This window comes from Salvia miltiorrhiza, chromosome 3, assembly GCF_028751815.1.
Source record: "Salvia miltiorrhiza cultivar Shanhuang (shh) chromosome 3, IMPLAD_Smil_shh, whole genome shotgun sequence".
NCBI classification, from domain to species: Eukaryota; Viridiplantae; Streptophyta; class Magnoliopsida; order Lamiales; family Lamiaceae; genus Salvia; species Salvia miltiorrhiza.
The window spans coordinates 58,951,068-58,967,519 of NC_080389.1; the positions used below are offsets into that span (position 1 = coordinate 58,951,068).

Here is a 16,452-nt window from a genome sequence, read left to right on the forward strand (position 1 = left end):
TTTCAAAATTTAAGAGTATATTTATGACATTTTTCTTATTTTATTCTTATTTAATACTTGTATGAATGTAATAATTAATTGTATATATGCATTTATTATGACAATTACTAAGGTTACAAATGTAAAATATCTTATTTTATTGATATATGTATTTTGACGGCTGGGGACACTTAATAAAAAATGGAGGGAGTAGTTGGTAATATTGTACTCCCTCCGTCCCATTGTATGTGAGACCTTTTTTTTGGACACCGAAATTAAGAAAAATGTATTTTATTTGTAGGTGAAGAAGTGAAAATGTGTTTAAAGGGTAAAATCTTTACGAAAAAAAAAAATCTCACTTATAGTGAAACGCTTTAAATAGAAATAGTCTCAGACAGTGGGGCGGAGGGAGTACTTCATATAACAATCATATACAAAAACAAATATCTCATCAAAGTCAATCTTAATTAAGTAGTACATCATTTGTTTTGTTTTTGTTATTATTTGACGAGCAATATGTATATTCTCATAATAATAATTTTTAAAGAGAATAACAATCCACGTTAAATGACTAAAAAGAGATGAATAATTCACGTCAAATTTCACTCGCTGTTTTCCAATTTCAAAATAGATCATATAGGTCATCTTTTAAAAAATTAATACTATATGATAAACATTCTCATTCAATTCATTATTTACATTAAATATCTAGTTCACAAATAATTATCTCTTTTCACTTAAAAAAAATAATATCTTCATTAATATACCTTTAAAAAAGTTATTTTATTCTATTTTATTATATACTCCCTCCGTCCACCAATCAACTTCATGTTTGGTGTTCGGCACGGAAACTAAGAAAGTTGAAAAATGTGATGTAAAGATGGTGTAAAAGACTAAAATGGTAGGTTTAATGTATTGTGATTACTTTTACTAATCTTTGACTAGCTATTTGACATTAATAAACAAACTGAAAATTCAGAAAATAAATAAATAAATAAACTGGAAAATATATAAACTGGAAATAAATAAACCGAAAATTTGAAAATAAATTAATAAATAAACTGAAAATTCAGAAAATGAATAAATAAATAAATAACCTGGAAATAAATTTTTCTGAAAATAAATAAACTGAAAATTCGAAAATAAATAAATAAATAAACTGAAAGTTCAGAAAATAAATAAATAAACTGGAAAATAATTAAACTAGAAATAAAATTTTCAGAAAATAAATAAATTGAAAATTCAAAAATAAATAAATAAATAAACTAAAAATTCAGATAATAAATAAATAAACTGGAAAATAAATAAACTAGAAATAAATTTTTTAGAAAATAAATAAACTGAAAATTTGAAAATAAATAAATAAACTGAAAATTCAGAAAATAAATAAATAAACTGGAAATAATATAATCGACCCATTTAATTAACATCAAAATTGGATTAATTAGACAAGTAATGGTAAAGTGCGGTGGATCCAATTGATAAAGTGTAGTAATTTAAAAAGTAAGAAATGATATATATGTCCATAAAGAAGAGTAAGAAGTTAATTGGTGGATAAAATTTTAGAGGCAAACACTAAGTTGATTGGTGGACGGAGAGAATAATATTTATTTGTTAACATTCATGGCCACGAACAATTATTTTTAGTTTATATAAATAATTGAATGAACTTACCACAATCGAATTCGAAGACAATAACCCAACTCTAAATCTGATTTCGTATAATTTTCTTAACAAGAACAAGATCCATCCCTACCAACTCTAATCATAGAGATATACAACACAATCTTATTATTATTATTTGAAAGTTGACGATTAAGGAAGACCAAAATTAATTAATAAAATCCGAAAGGAAAAAGGTCAAACTCAAAACTCCCCAAAAAGTACACATGTATAGCATATGTATTGTACCAAACTTTGTATACATTTTCTACATATATTCTTGAGACAAAAACCACAGGCAAGGTCAAAAGGCACCCCCCAGTCCCCCACCCCCCACCCCCACCCCCTCCCCCTCTCGCTCCAATCAATACAACCCACAAAGTTACAAAACAAACAGCAGAGGTCAGCTCAAGTGTCTCCATAGTTTCATTCACTTGCTGTTATTCAACCTCTCTCTCTCTCTCTCTCTACTCACTCATGGCCGCCAACAAGAAGAGTGAAGCAATTCCCCTCTTACTGCCCACTTATATAATAGGATTTTCTCTTCAAAACACACAGTCCGCACCCACCTTTCCGTCTTCTTGTTTTTCTTGATTTGCGTGCTTCATCAATCTTATCCTTCCAAAACAAGGGGCTTAGGCTTAAGCTAATTTTCTGGTTTTTTACTTGTTGTTTTGATAAGATCCCATTTCAAGAACCGTGCTTTTCCTCATTTTCTTGGATTTGTTGTTGGAAAAAAGGTTTCTTGTTTTCTCTCTCGGGTAAAAAAAAGGAAGGATTTTTACCCCTTTCTTGAATAAGGTGCTTTTTGGGAGGATTCTTGAATCTTGAGTGTGTGCAAAGTGAAGTGAAATAAATTGAAATGGGGAGTAAATGGAGGAAAGTGAAGCTTGCTTTTGGGCTGAATCTGTGTGTGTACAGTCCCAGAAACCATGTGGCCGACAATGATGACGATGAGGAGTCGCCGCCGCCGTCCGAGCGGCGCTCCGACGCCGCCCTGCTTTCGCCGCCCGGTGACTGGACATCTGCTCCGCCGACTCCCTCTTCCAATAGGCTCAGGCTCTCCAAGAGTTTGAGTAGATCTTCTTCCAAGGTTTCCTTTTTTTCCCTTTCACCCCTTTTACCTATTTCTTGGTTTTGATTATGCTTCTTTTTGTGCAATTCTGTTTTTTCCAGAGCTTATTTATTATAAAATTGCTGCTATTCGTTGGATTAGATTCAGTTTTGTGGTTTGTCTTTTAGCTGATAAAAGTGGAAATTTGTGAGAATGAAGGTTTTCAGCTGTTGGGGTTTTTAGTTATATATGGTGTCTAGTTTCTGCACAAAAAATGGTTGAATATGATTATTAGTTGGTTCTGGTTTTGTAGAGTATATGAAGATTTAGTACTATGATTGGAATTTGGGAAGATTAATGTACAAAGATGTTCCTTTAACATATCTAATGCATTTACTCTCTGCTCATCTCCCTATGATTTTACTCTTACATGGTCATGTGAAATAGAAGTTGAGTTGTTGGCCAAGGCAGTTAAAAACATGTGTTCTTACTGGTTTCTTGTCTTGATTTGCAGAAGACTTGCTCCATATGTTTGGCGACGATGAGGCGTGGCGACGGGCAGGCGATTTTCACGGCAGAGTGCTCCCATTCCTTCCATTTCCATTGCATTGCTTCAAATGTGAAACATGGGAACCAAATCTGCCCAGTTTGCAGAGCAAAATGGAAAGAGATTCCTCTACAAGGCCCAACCTTGGAGCCTCCAATGGGGAGAGCAAGAATAAATCCAGTAGATTGGCACCAGAACAATGACTTCATGACTGTTATCCGCCGTTTACCGCCTCCTCGGTCCAGCTCCGCGCGTAACGTTGCCCCGTTGTTTCAGGCTCCCGATCCAGCAATCTTCAACGACGACGAGTCATTGGATCACGAGATAGACTCTTCCGAGAAGAGCTTCTCCAACAGGAGCGCCTCTGGCTGTGATGACGATCGGAGGAAAGTTGCTGTCATGACGTACACCGAGGTTCCAGCTGTTGCAAAGTCGAGCACTTCGGACAGTTTCACCGTCTTGCTCCACCTGAAAGCTCCGGTCTCCAATTCGTGGCACAATGCCACCAGGAGTGATGCGAAGCTGCCCAAAATCGCTCAGTCGCCTCGTGCACCGGTGGATCTTGTCACGGTTCTTGACATTAGCGGGAGCATGGCAGGCACCAAGCTCGCGTTGCTCAAACGAGCTATGGGGTTTGTGATACAGAATCTCGGCCCCAATGACAGGCTGGCTGTCATAGCCTTCTCTTCAACAGCGCGTCGCCTTTTCCCCCTCCGTAGAATGTCTGAAGCAGGGCGCCAGCAGGCTCTACAAGCTGTTAACTCTTTGGTCGCCAATGGAGGGACCAACATTGCTGAGGGGTTGAGAAAGGGGGCCAAAATTATGGAAGACCGACGCGAGAATAACCCCGTTGCCAGCATAATCTTGTTGTCGGATGGACAGGATACGTATACGGTGAACAGCAGCAGCCAGAACCAACCAAACTACCAGCTGCTTCTTCCGTTGTCCATTCGCCCTAATGAAGCCTCGGGTTTCAAGATTCCGGTTCATGCATTCGGATTTGGTGCTGATCATGATGCATCGTCCATGCATTCAATTTCAGAGATCTCCGGAGGTACCTTTTCTTTCATTGAGACTGAGAGTGTGATTCAGGATGCATTTGCTCAGTGCATTGGTGGCCTCCTGAGTGTTGTCGTGAAGGATCTCAATGTTAAAATCGAGTGTGTTCATCCAAGCATTCGTCTTGGCTCGTTGAAAGCTGGAAGCTACCCCAACCGCATCTTGTCCAATCAACGGGCTGGATCTATAGATGTTGGAGATCTGTATGCAGATGAGGAGAGGGACTTCCTGCTCTCCGTAAACGTTCCTGCTGAAACTTCGAGCAACGAGACATCACTGTTGAAGGTGAAGTGTGTCTACAACGACCCCTTGACGAAAGAATCAGTAACCCTGGAAGGTAAAGAGGTTAGAATTGAGAGAACCGACCTGACCAGACGAGAAGATGTCTCAATTGAAGTCGACAGACAACACAACAGGATTCGAGCAGCAGAGGCCATGGCACAAGCTCGGACTGCAGCTGAGAACGGAGACCTAGCCGGTGCTATCTCCATACTCGAGAACGTGCGCAAGGCTCTATCAGCAACCGTATCAGCTAAGTCTCATGACAGGCTCTGCATATCACTTGACGCTGAGCTCAAGGAAATGCAAGAGAGGATGGCGAGCAGGCACATCTACGAAGCATCGGGGCGAGCCTACATACTATCCGGACTGAGCTCACACTCATGGCAGAGAGCGACAGCTAGAGGCGATTCAACGGATGGTTCAAGCCTCGTTCAAGCTTACCAGACCCCGTCAATGGTTGAGATGGTCACACGGTCGCAGGCCACGTTGCTGGGCAGCCCCTCGGCTCAGAGGCTCCTCCGGCCAGTGTGGTCGTTTGCTTCACAACCGAAGCCAAGATAGTGGGTGATCAAAGCAGCAGTCACCAGAAGGCGAGGCTACCGCCCTTTTTTTTGTTTCTTCGTTGCATTTCGAGTTTTGTTTAGGGGTTGGGGTGATGAGTATTCCTGTCTAATTTTGTGAAGGAAATAAACTCTGTAAAGGGGTTCAATATATTGGGGAGGAAACGGGAAGAGATGTAGCTAGGATAACAACTGTGTTTCTTAGTCTGTGTGATTGTTGGGGGTGGTGTAGATAAGGGTATATGGTTTTTGGGATAATTGGGTATTATTAGCTTTGTATTGTGGAGATATCAACTATCCACTTTAAATATAAAAATCTGCAATGTTATTTTGTTCATATATGTTCTCACTTGCGTGTTGCAATCTAAACTACGCTTGGCTTAGCTTCATGTCTGACCATCAAATGAAACAAATACTATTTGATTTCGAAAGTGAGCGTTTTTGAGCTATAATAAGCAATTGGCATGATCAGAATGTGACATGATGAATTTGTTCAAACTTCCTAGTAAAAGCATAAGTAAAGTACGTAAATTAAACAGCTAACCTGTCTGAAATTTGAGAAGAAGGCATAATCACCTTTACAGTTCATCAGTTGACTTAGAACTTGAATGATAGAAAGCAGCTTCCTTTTCGAGCTCACTTTATCTTTTCTGCATTTGCCTTTGAAGGTTCTTGTTCTATACTATACCACACCTTTCTATGGCCATGGCATTATCACAAAGGAATCATACATTTTTCAACGTCTTGAGAGAGAGAGGTAGCCTTTCTCATTTCGTAAAGAGTTCTAAAATGCTCCCGGTAAAAACTACCAAAGCACAAAATTCAAATTCTATCAATCTTTTATAATGATTTTCTGGAAAAGTAAATAAAGAAAAGATAAAGGAATCGCCTAGGTCTAAATCACCACACACTGTCGCTCCTTAACACTCATGAACACAGACACAGTAAAACATTTATGCAAAACTACAACTAGCATTCATCATGGATGACGAGGTAGAATTCATGTTCCATTTCAGATTATAGAGGTATTTTCCGGCTAGAAATAAATAAAACAAAAAGAAAAGAAGGCATGAGAAATGGTAGTATAATTCACTTATGTAACATTCATTGGTCATACACAGTTGCTCAAATAAAAAGAAGTATAAGTGAACTCAATGAGCTATTTGATTTCTACTCAGAAGAGCCAAAATTGATTTGAGTAATGTGTGACTACATAATATTTCAAGCTTTTCATATAAATAAAAATTTCTAAGAACGTGAACTAACCAGTAACTAGCATAACATAGAATGGTACAGACCAACAATAACAGGATCAAAATCAAACAGGCAGACAGGAGAAGCTTATTCTCTCTTAAAACATAGCATGAACTACTCTAAGGTTTGATACGGAAACGAGCCCCTTGAAATGTTGCGATGAAGCTTCTAAAAGATATCAATACAGCTTCATTTGTCTTCTTTGGGCTTGGGAATTTTCTTGTATTCATAATTATCTATGTCAACCTTTTGTTGCAAAGCCTGTAAAAAAGAGCATCCTCCTAGGTAAGAACTCACCACATATCCCATTTCAAATATACCAGCAACAATAGGTTACCTTCAGCTCTTCCTCTAGCGAAATCTTTTTAGGGTTGTAAGCATTAAGAGGTCCAGTTCGTGATAGTGCTTTTCTTGTCTCAATAATTTCCCATTCTTGATCATCCCTCACTTTAGCAATGTCCTTGCTGAACAAAAAGTTTTGCTCCATTAAATAAAATGCGAGCACCCAAACCAGATAAACACATAATAATCTCTATTGTGGTAGACAGTATACTTCAGGCTCATTTTCACACACCTTAATTAACATAAGAGGCTACAGGCAACTATTAGTAATCATTCAAATCAATGTGCATTTATCTAATGAGAGAGTATCCAAAAAGAGGTATACAAATCCAAGGAAATGCAACCTATAGAATGAGAATGGAGCAACTAACTCCCAAGGTATGTGAAAAATACTGATTTCTCAATGTCCCTTGCACTAGGCAAGAAAGAAATACTATATTCAAGCCAACTATGAAATCTAATGAAATATTCTGAACTGCATAGGAATGAATTCTACATGTTTCTGGCCCAAAGACTGTTCACTCTTGATGCAACTCACAGTAAGCAAAATCAACAACCAATAACGTCGGATGCACCTTCAATCAATTATACGGTCAAAGAGTTAAAAATGTAACTAATTTCTGAGAAGAACTGAAAATGATTCCTTGATCTATATAAAGCTTACATTCATATATATTAGCACCCTAAACTTCGTAGTCATCATGAACTAGAAACTTGCAGCACATATATAGGATAGGTTCGCACATAATATCATTTTCAAGATCTACCTAATCAGATCATATTCCTTCACTCAGCAATATATCTCCAAGATTTTCCAATTTGGAAACTTCAGAGCTCGATAAGCAATAAAACTCAATCAAACTTCCAGAAACACGACACCGTAGAGCAAGACAAATTTTAGGGGTGATTCATTCCATTATCGTATATCTCTCCTAACATTACAGGGCAGCCAACTGTGCTTGAACTCGCATTCAAACTGACCTTCCTTGTAGAAGATGGCCGAGTCCCAGTGCTCCAATAACAGTGAGTGAGATCATAGGAAGACCATATCTAACAAACGGTGATTGCCTGCCCCAGCGTTTGAACTTTGAGGCTGACGGCTGAACCCTAGCCGTCGATGGCGCTGATCGACTATCCTCCTTCGCCGCCTGAACCGACGTCGAGTGAGCAACCGTCATTTCCACGCACAATAATATCCACCTAAATCAAAAGTTCAATGATTTCTCCATCAACAATAAATCCAATTACGACTCATTGGAAAACACGCGACATTTTCGAGATTATTGGCCCCCAAATAGGAATCTGATTGAATTAGCTGAAAGTAGTCGAGCTACGACTCAAAACAATAAAAAGGGGGCTTTACATCGACCAGAAAACAATTGTAGCAATGATCGTAACGAAAAATTAAGGTTGCATACGATTACTCACCTTCAGTGTGTCTCTGTGTGTATGAGAGAGAGAGAGAGATTGGGCTTGTCTTGTTTACATGCTTCATGATTAGAAGCCCAAGTTATGTTATTACAGCGAGCATGGGCCGGTTCAGCAAGCTGCTGGCCTTAGCCTTTCCTCAATATTTTAATTATTAAATATAATTGGAGACATTAAATTTACATATGAAATTAATCATTATATATATATCAAAAATAGTTATGTTATACTCCCTCCGTCCCAATAATCTTGTCCCACTTTCCTTTTTGGGTTGTCCCAATAATCTTGTCCCGTTTACTTTTTAGGTAAATTTTAAGGCTAATTAACTCTCACTTAAACATGATTCTAATTAAACTTACCCCCTCTAAATTACATCTACTCGCCTCTGTCTCTCTCTCTCTCTCTACCATCTCCCTCATTCTCCCTCACCATTTCCCCTCTGCAAATCCACCGCCGCCGCCGCCTGCCTCTCTGTTCCACCGGCTCCGCCTCCCTCTTCCCCCTCTGTTCCACCGCCGCCACCTCCGCCTCCCCCCTTCCCCCTCTATAAATCCGCTCCCCCATGAATTAGGGCTCGTCGCCGCCTCTGCCTCTGCCTTTTTATTTTAGCGCCCCCACCTGCCTCCCCTGTTCCGCCGCCGTCGCCGCCTCCCTCCTTCCCCCTCTGTAAATCAGTCGAGCACAGATCTAAGCCCTAAACTCCCTCTTCTCTTGCCTCGCCATTAGCTTCCCTTCGCCGTCTCCACCACTCTCTCCTGGTTAGCGAAGATCCGGCGACTGTAAATCAGTCGAGCACAGATCCGGCGACTGTACAGCCATAGGGCTGCCGCCGCGGTGCCTTCTCCTGGTTAGCGAAGACGATGGAAAACTTGTTGAAGAAATTTGGCATTTCTGTTCTTGGTTAACGATTTGTTGAAAAAATTCGTTTTTCTGTTCTTGGCTTTTCCAGATTTTGTTCTTGGTTAATGAAGATGACGAAAAATTTGTTCTTGGTTTTTCTGCTCTTGGTTAGCAAAAATTTGTTGAAGAAATTGTTCTTGGGCAAAAGATTTGATTTTTATTCTTGTTCTTTTGCTTGATTCTATTCACTGCTCCGGATGGAGAGAGGCGGCGATGAGGCTGGTGGCTGTGCCGACGCCGGGGAAGGAGGTGGCGCAGGTGTGGCTCCGCCGCCTACTGTTGCCGTCGGGAGGAGGTGAAGAAGAAACAAGATAATTTGAAGCCATACTTAATTTCTTCTTAAACATGTGGGACCTTCTAGTTTAGAACACTAATTTCATACTCTTTAATCTCCGTGCCCAAAAGAAACGGGACAACATTATTGGGACGGAGGGAGTATTAATCATGAGTTAGTGGTATAATATGACCATAATTTAGCTATAGTGAACATGAGTCATGACAAAAAGAAAAAACTGAAGGACACTTCAATAGAAAAACTAAAGAAATGAAAAAATTATGTTTTAAATTAAAGGGAAAATGTGCAGATAAGCCCTCCTAGGTGTAGCCCTTATAGCGTATACCTTCTCATTCTCACTGTGCGTGCAACTAAGCCCCTCAATTCAAGAAAAATGGTGCAAATACCCCCCTCGTCCTAACCTCCGTTTTCTCACCGTTAGTCAACATTATTTTATTTTCTATGGGGCCCACCATCTGAAGTCACGAATTTCACATGTATGGCGGATTTCCACGCGGCCGCAACGATTCTCAGCCGACGTCGACGACGATTGGTGCAGTTTCCTCTGCAGCAATTCGATTCGAGATCTGACACCATCGGCCTTATCGCTCAGTAGCGCGTAGAATTGGGAGGCTTGAGAGAGCCGAGGGAGATAGAGGGCGCCGGCGGCAGTCTGTTTCATTTGCTGCTGCTGTCGGCCGGTTTGAGTGAAGAGGAGGAAGTTCAGGCGGTGGTGGTTGGACTAGGATTGATTTTGCAGAGGGAGGCCAGGGTTGCGGCGGCCCTACCGCTGTCGCTCGGCCACAGACGGAGAGAGGGAAGGAAAAAGGGTTAGTTGGCCGACGGTGGCTCTTCGTCGTCGGAGGAGCTGCGGCGCCGGAGTTTAAAGAGGGGTTGAGGGTCGAGATCGGCGGCGGCAGCCCTCCAACCGTGCGCTCGCTGGGAATCGAGGCAAGGGCCACGAGTTGAGAGAGAGATGGGGGAGAACGGTGACAGTCGATGGCCCTTTGCTGGAGATGAATCACGGCGGCCGGGAGAGAGAGAGAGAGAGAGAGAGAGAGAGAGAGAGAGATTGGTGCTGCTAGTGCTATGTGTGTGTGCGTTGTGAGGCAGAGAGAGAGAGAGATAGACGAGAATTGAGGGGAGGGAGGCGCATTATGTGAAGATGGTAGGCCCTACAGAAAATAAAATAATGCTGACTAACGGTGAAAAAACGGAGGTTAGGGCGAGGGGGGTATTTGCACCCTTTTTCTTGAGTTGGGGGATTTAGTTGCACGTACAGTGAGAATGGGGAGATATACGCTATAAGGGCTACACCTAGGAGGGCTTATCTGCACCTTTTCCCTAAATTAAATAATGATTTGGTCAATAATCATACTTAGTAATTTATAGTATTACATTTTGTTATTATTTTTATTGAAGACCATGGTTTGAGCCGTCTATCTATACAATTACGGATTTCTATCACCTCGTTCATCTAAATTAATACTCCCCCAATTCCACTAGAAGTGTGACTCTTTCTATTTTGGGAGTCCCATCATAAGTGAGACTCTTTTCTTTTAGGATAAAAATTTTATCCTTTAAATATTTTTTTTATTTTTTTACCTACGTACAAAATACATCTTTCTTAATTCCTGTACACAAAAAAAGGTTTCACTTATAATGGGACGAATGGAGTAATTCATTGCAATATAGTACTCCCTCCGTCCATCAAAAGTATAGCACTTTTAGTGGGCAAAGATTTTAATAAAATAAAATTGATGGTGATATTTATGTAGCGGAGAAAGAATCCCATCATTTTTGTATTTATAAGGATAAAAAATAAGGAAAAAATGTGGGTCTATGATCAAAAAAGGAAAGTGTCATATTTTTTGTGGACACCTAAAATGACAAAAGTGTCATAATTTTCATGGACGAAAGGAGTATTAATTATTACTAATAAATGTAGTCAATAACAAGTGAAGTAGAAGATCTGGAACTCGTATCTGAATTCATTCACATATTCAACTAGAGAGAGGAATGTCTAAAACTGAATCAACCAACTTCACCACTACAATCCTGCATCCTATGATATCTATACCATCAAAATCTTGTAAAGAAAAAGAAGAAGAAAAGAAAGATGTGAGTCAATCTTGATTAGTAGGCGACTTGGCATCAGACTTGAGATCAAAAGACTTAGTTCTAACTTTCAAACCAAACCTCTTGTAGAAGTTGACCCATCTCCCCTTTGTCCTCACCAGCTTCCTTATCTCATGTTTGATGCTATCGCACTTGTTCTCGAGGCGGCTCACCCGCTCCCTCACCTCGTTCAACGTTATGCTCTGATCCCCTCCCCCTCCGGCCACCGAGCTCACTGCCGAGGGCCGCTCGTTGCTCCCTCCTCCCAGGGTGTCCGACACCACGAACCACCCGGCCATGTAGGACCGCAGCCGCAGCTGCTCGAAGAATAGCACCTGCATTGTCACCCTCAGTGGCAGCATCTCATTCTGAGCTGCACTCGTGCTCGCCTCTATTGATAGCTTCTGGCAGTTCATCAGCCTGCACACCAGCTCCCTCTCTTGCTCTGTTAACCATGGATGTGCCTGCGTGTTTCTTCGTCAATTTTTTCATTTCCAACACATAAACTGCTTCATCATACAGCTAGTATTCATCAAGAAAACACAATCCATATCCATATTATGTGTGAGACTGCATTCAACATTTCCACATCCTTTCACCAATATGGAAAACCACTTACCTAATCAACGCAACATAGGCATCTTCTTTCTTGTTTAGGCCATATTCACAAAGAAAACACAGATACATGAGAACAGACATGAAGATTTACCTTTAGGTATATATCGATGGCACGGTAGATTCCATCGTCCAACGACCTGGCATAGTCGGGGAGCGAAGCTGCAAGCAGCACAAAGTCTTCCAACTTCAAGTTAACATCATTTGCAATCTCAGCTAGGTATCCATCCAACAGATTCGCCACGATTGTCATAAGTGGGGGCGAATCAAACCCTTCGACAGATTGCTCCTCTTCCCCCTCATACTCATCATCTCCAACCATATCCAAGAAGTAATCAACTATCCTCTGCACACACTCCACGTCGTAGAGGGTCTCCTCCAAGGGGACAGTATTCGGGATCAGAAGGTCCTGCAGGACCGCCTGATCCAGCTGCGCCCCAACCCGTCTCTCCAACGTCTCCCTGCAGGCCGCCCCAGCATCCAAGATCATGGCGACCTTGAGAAGCTCGAGGAGGAATCTGGTTGGCGTCGCACCCTTCTGATTGGGGAGCAGCTCGGTTATCTCCTCCACCAGAGTCCTCTGCTCCTCATCTGATTCATGGGTTCTTTCTTGGAAGCTGCCTGACCTTGATCTCCCATGTAAAGGGAGGTGCCTCTTCGCGTAGAGCATCAGGGCACCGCCTATCCTGCTAGGCGCCATCCCCTTACAAGTGACGACGTCAATCAGCCTCTTGAAGAGGGGGAGGTTGAGCACGGCCACGTCTTCATACCACCAGTCCCCAGCCGGGGAGCAAGGCTCCGAAGATGAGTGTATCCCATTCCACACCGGGCTGTGGTGGTAACGCTGAGGCCAGCCCCGCTCCTCGCAGGCCTTGTCAGCGAGGGAGTCGATGCATCTTGAGATAATGTCAAGCTCCTCTGAGAAGGGGAGCACTGCCTCGCAGGTCTCGAGGGCTTGCACGGTGCCCTCCCAAGTGTTGAGCACTTGTTCAAGGAAAGTTGCTGTCTGCGAGATGAGGTTGCCTTCTCCGTAATCCTCTGTCATTTGGAGGTGCTCGGCTGCGCATCTCAGGCTCACCACGTTGGTTGAAGTGAGCTCGAACTTGACATCGTAACAAAACTTGGCTACGAGGAGGAACGAGCCAGCTCCACCGGGTAAATCGTGGAGAGACAACACGCTCTTGGCTTGATCATCCTTGTCTTGGATCATTCTCTCGAGCAATCTGCTCCTTGATAGAAGAGGAAACTGGAAGTCCAAAAAGGGGAGGAAACACACAAATCATAAGAAATTAACGTAAGCTCAACTAGTCTCTCTTCTTCTACATGAAGGTTATGTTAAGATTATAAAGAAAGAGAGAGAGAGAGGGAAAAACCTTGTGAAGATGGAAGGACATCTCTCCGGCTTCGACACGAACATCGCTAGGAAGGCCAGTGGTGCAGAGCCTGAAGAGAGCAGTCTCAACAGCTGATCAATGATTTTGATCATCAAAATTTCTCACAAAAACCACAACCATATATGCACATCCATCACTCTTCTTAGCATAACCAGTTCATATATAGATTGTGAGTTCTTTCAAACTCAAAATGTTTGCTGACAATTAGCGTGTGACATCAAGAAAGTTGATCATCATCTGCTATTTATGAGATTTGTATGCCACCTTATTTCCTTTCACCATACATGAAAAACACCTTATTTCACAATAGCAAGCACAAAACTAGAACTTGTTGACACCTCATTTGACAGTCGTCACAGCTCAGATGATGCCAAATCTAAGAACTAATTCAAGCTAATTTGCGCTTTAGACAATCTTGTTATATCCATCAACGAGACTGGAAAACAATTAAGTTCCACAAGAAATAAAAATCAAATCAAAATCATAATATGAATAATTTCATAAAGCTTCCAATTAATATTCTTAACTACTTCCAGCACTATCACATTAATGAATAGATCCCAATGAAGAGCATTAGGTTAAATCCCCATATTGAAAAACCAAGATCGAATTCTAGATATTACCATTCAATCACTAACATAAGAAATAGCTAAAACCAAATTCAACCACATCAAAACCATCTAGAGATAAAATCCTCCAAAATCATAAAAGAATTGAAGGAATTTTGAATCGGGGATCCCAAAAGGGAATGCGAATTAAAGAATGAAGAATGACTGACCAACTTTGGCCCTCCAACTGAAACACATCTGCTTTCGAACCCAACTTCATGCATGCCATTTTTCCTATTGCTCATCACGATGCCATACATAAACTGCAATTTACATTTTCACGAAATATACGGAAGAAATTTTCAGGAGATAGAATTTTAGAAAGGCAAACAAAAAGTTTTTTCATAAATGAAAAGGGATCGTACATTGGAAATTTCGACAAGTAATGCACCATATATTAATTTGAGACAATTATATAAGAACAATTGTGTCATCGGGCGTATGCAATTACAACATAATATCTACACAATTTGCATGCATGCTGTGAAAATAGGAAAGTTAAATAGTAGAAAGAAGTTTTAGCCATGTAGATAAAAAAAATAAAAATAATAGTCTACATTACTACCTTCATCCCATTAATAATGGCATCCTTTCATTTTTTGTCTGTCCCATTAATAATGGTCCCTTCCATAAAAGTAAACTATTCTCTCTCTCAAAAAATTATATATAGGTCTTTGTCTCATCACTATCTATCACTTTTATCATTTAATCATTCTTATAGAAGGTTGTTATTTCAATTCATATAGAAAGAAAATCTTCTACTGTTAGTTGATAGTATATTCTAAAAATAATCTTCCTTCTCTTCCTTAATTATTATTAAGGTTAATTTGTAAAATTCACATTACACGAAAATATAATAATTACAGATTTTTTAGAAGTATTGCAAATTGACATAATTGTCCCAATTATGCATATACATATTATGTTAATTTATCACTACTATTTTCTTAATTACCGTGACCAAAAGTAGAGAGTCATACTTAGTGGGAAGGATGGAGTATTATTTTGCTCTTATTATTTAATACCATATACTTACGTGCCATAGGTAAATAAATATTGTTATACAAAATTGTAAATTAATGTAGCAGATTACTTAAGATTGTTATACAAATTTTCGCATTATATATTATCCACATAACTACAGTTTCCTATTACTATATATATACCATTGAGTACTATAAAATGATTTCTCTAATCGCGTTTGTTATGCCCGAGTAGGGATTTAAATCTAACATTTGAATGTGCTGTATAATCAAAATGTTTTGTGTTTTTTAGGAGAAAACGGGAGTTTTATTCAAATCAAATCGGAATGAACAATATCAAGAAGTTAAGATCAGAAATTTTACTTTTAGATGATTACATTATGAAAAAGAAAAGTGAAAGCAACCAATTCATGAGCTGCTTTATTTTCCTCACACCAAAAGAACTCCAAAAGAAATCGGGCTGAGCTTCTAAACAGCCCACCCGCTTCCATAGAACAATATTGTCTCTCTCCGAGCATGAAAATAAAATATTTTATGTTTTTTTAACGAATTAAAATTTGTTTTAAAATCTTTCTTAAAAAAAATACATTTTTTTCTTAAAATTCGTGTTTTCTCTCCTAAGCCTTGAATTAGTGGACGGAGGGAGTAACATCTTCGACATAATAAACCAACAAAATCCAAATAGTAACCCATTATATTTCCCATTAAACTAAGCCCAAAACTAAACAGATAAAATCGTAGTTATTTGGGCCATCTGAATTATTCAGGCCCGTCAATATTTAATTAATCTCATATCAAACTGAAACGAGTTTATTTATACTGAAATAGTCGCTGATTTATAAATTCATATTGATTTATTTATTTATTTTTATCTAAAACAATTGATTTATTTTAGAATCATATAATTAGGTGGAATCGTGTACGTCACTATATAAAATTATTATAAATAAGCCGCTTTTAGTCACATCAGTTGTATAGCGCCTCAAAGCAACATTTCTTAAATGAGAATAGGTTGATCTTGAATGATATAGTATAAATAAAATAATATTATAAATACTATAGGTTAATTAAGTTGTGTGCAATTTGTCCGCCACTCATTAAGCTAATAAGGCTGATATTATATTATCTTTTTTTATTTGATTTATGAAACATATACATATACCAACTGTCTTTAATAATTGACGCACTTGTACTTATTTCTGGACCAATTTGTTTTGAGAAACCAATATAGAAAAAACATTCTTAAAGAGTTGATAAAATCAGAGGGAATATGCCTAAATAAATCTAGTTGAGACGACCTCGGCCCAATTCGATTTGTTTATGTAAGAAACAAAATAAGGTCTGCTTTTTTAGGGGGTGGGTAGAATCTTGGGTGGGTTCAAGAAATATGTTT

General features: G+C 39.5%; 3 protein-coding genes across 4 annotated transcripts; 1 reads left to right on the forward strand and 2 right to left on the reverse strand.

Annotated features, from left to right (window-relative positions):
* The first annotated feature begins 1,898 nt into the window (after window positions 1-1,898).
* Window positions 1,899-5,480, forward strand: LOC131014847 (E3 ubiquitin-protein ligase WAV3-like). Its single transcript, XM_057942964.1, has 2 exons — window positions 1,899-2,734; window positions 3,210-5,480. The coding sequence occupies exons 1-2, from the start codon at window positions 2,504-2,506 to the stop codon at window positions 5,142-5,144; spliced, it is 2,166 nt and encodes a 721-aa protein (XP_057798947.1). The 5' UTR covers window positions 1,899-2,503; the 3' UTR covers window positions 5,145-5,480.
* An 809-nt stretch (window positions 5,481-6,289) lies between these two features.
* On the reverse strand, window positions 6,290-8,260 carry LOC131014849 (uncharacterized). Its single transcript, XM_057942965.1, has 4 exons — window positions 8,168-8,260; window positions 7,721-7,939; window positions 6,735-6,861; window positions 6,290-6,658 (listed from the first exon to the last, which is right to left on the reverse strand). Exons 2-4 carry the CDS (start codon window positions 7,915-7,917, stop codon window positions 6,587-6,589), a joined length of 396 nt encoding a protein of 131 aa, XP_057798948.1. The 5' UTR covers window positions 7,918-7,939; window positions 8,168-8,260; the 3' UTR covers window positions 6,290-6,586.
* A 3,045-nt stretch (window positions 8,261-11,305) lies between these two features.
* On the reverse strand, window positions 11,306-14,502 carry LOC131014850 (BTB/POZ domain-containing protein At5g03250-like). Of its 2 annotated transcripts, XM_057942966.1 has the most exons (5): window positions 14,442-14,502; window positions 14,247-14,339; window positions 13,448-13,517; window positions 12,169-13,320; window positions 11,306-11,923 (listed from the first exon to the last, which is right to left on the reverse strand). In XM_057942966.1, exons 2-5 carry the CDS (start codon window positions 14,303-14,305, stop codon window positions 11,468-11,470), a joined length of 1,737 nt encoding a protein of 578 aa, XP_057798949.1. In that variant the 5' UTR covers window positions 14,306-14,339; window positions 14,442-14,502; the 3' UTR covers window positions 11,306-11,467. The 2 variants fall into 2 exon arrangements, with proteins under 2 accessions (XP_057798949.1, XP_057798950.1); XM_057942967.1 differs by lacking the exon at window positions 14,442-14,502 and having other exon boundaries at window positions 13,448-13,539; window positions 14,247-14,415.
* Window positions 14,503-16,452: the final 1,950 nt, after the last annotated feature.

Coding starts and splice junctions, on each gene's coding strand:
- LOC131014847 (XM_057942964.1), top strand. CDS start 2,504: ATGGGGAGTAAATGGAGGAAAGTGAAGCTTGCTTTTGGGCTGAATCTG. Junction 2,735..3,209: donor TGAGTAGATCTTCTTCCAAG/GTTTCCTTTTTT, acceptor CTTGATTTGCAG/AAGACTTGCTCCATATGTTT.
- LOC131014849 (XM_057942965.1), bottom strand. CDS start 7,917: ATGACGGTTGCTCACTCGACGTCGGTTCAGGCGGCGAAGGAGGATAGT. Junction 6,862..7,720: donor GGCCATCTTCTACAAGGAAG/GTCAGTTTGAAT, acceptor CTTTTTGTTCAG/CAAGGACATTGCTAAAGTGA. Junction 6,659..6,734: donor CGCTAGAGGAAGAGCTGAAG/GTAACCTATTGT, acceptor TCTTTTTTACAG/GCTTTGCAACAAAAGGTTGA.
- LOC131014850 (XM_057942966.1), bottom strand. CDS start 14,305: ATGGCATGCATGAAGTTGGGTTCGAAAGCAGATGTGTTTCAGTTGGAG. Junction 13,321..13,447: donor TGTCCTTCCATCTTCACAAG/GTTTTTCCCTCT, acceptor TTGGACTTCCAG/TTTCCTCTTCTATCAAGGAG. Junction 11,924..12,168: donor CCATCGATATATACCTAAAG/GTAAATCTTCAT, acceptor AGAAACACGCAG/GCACATCCATGGTTAACAGA.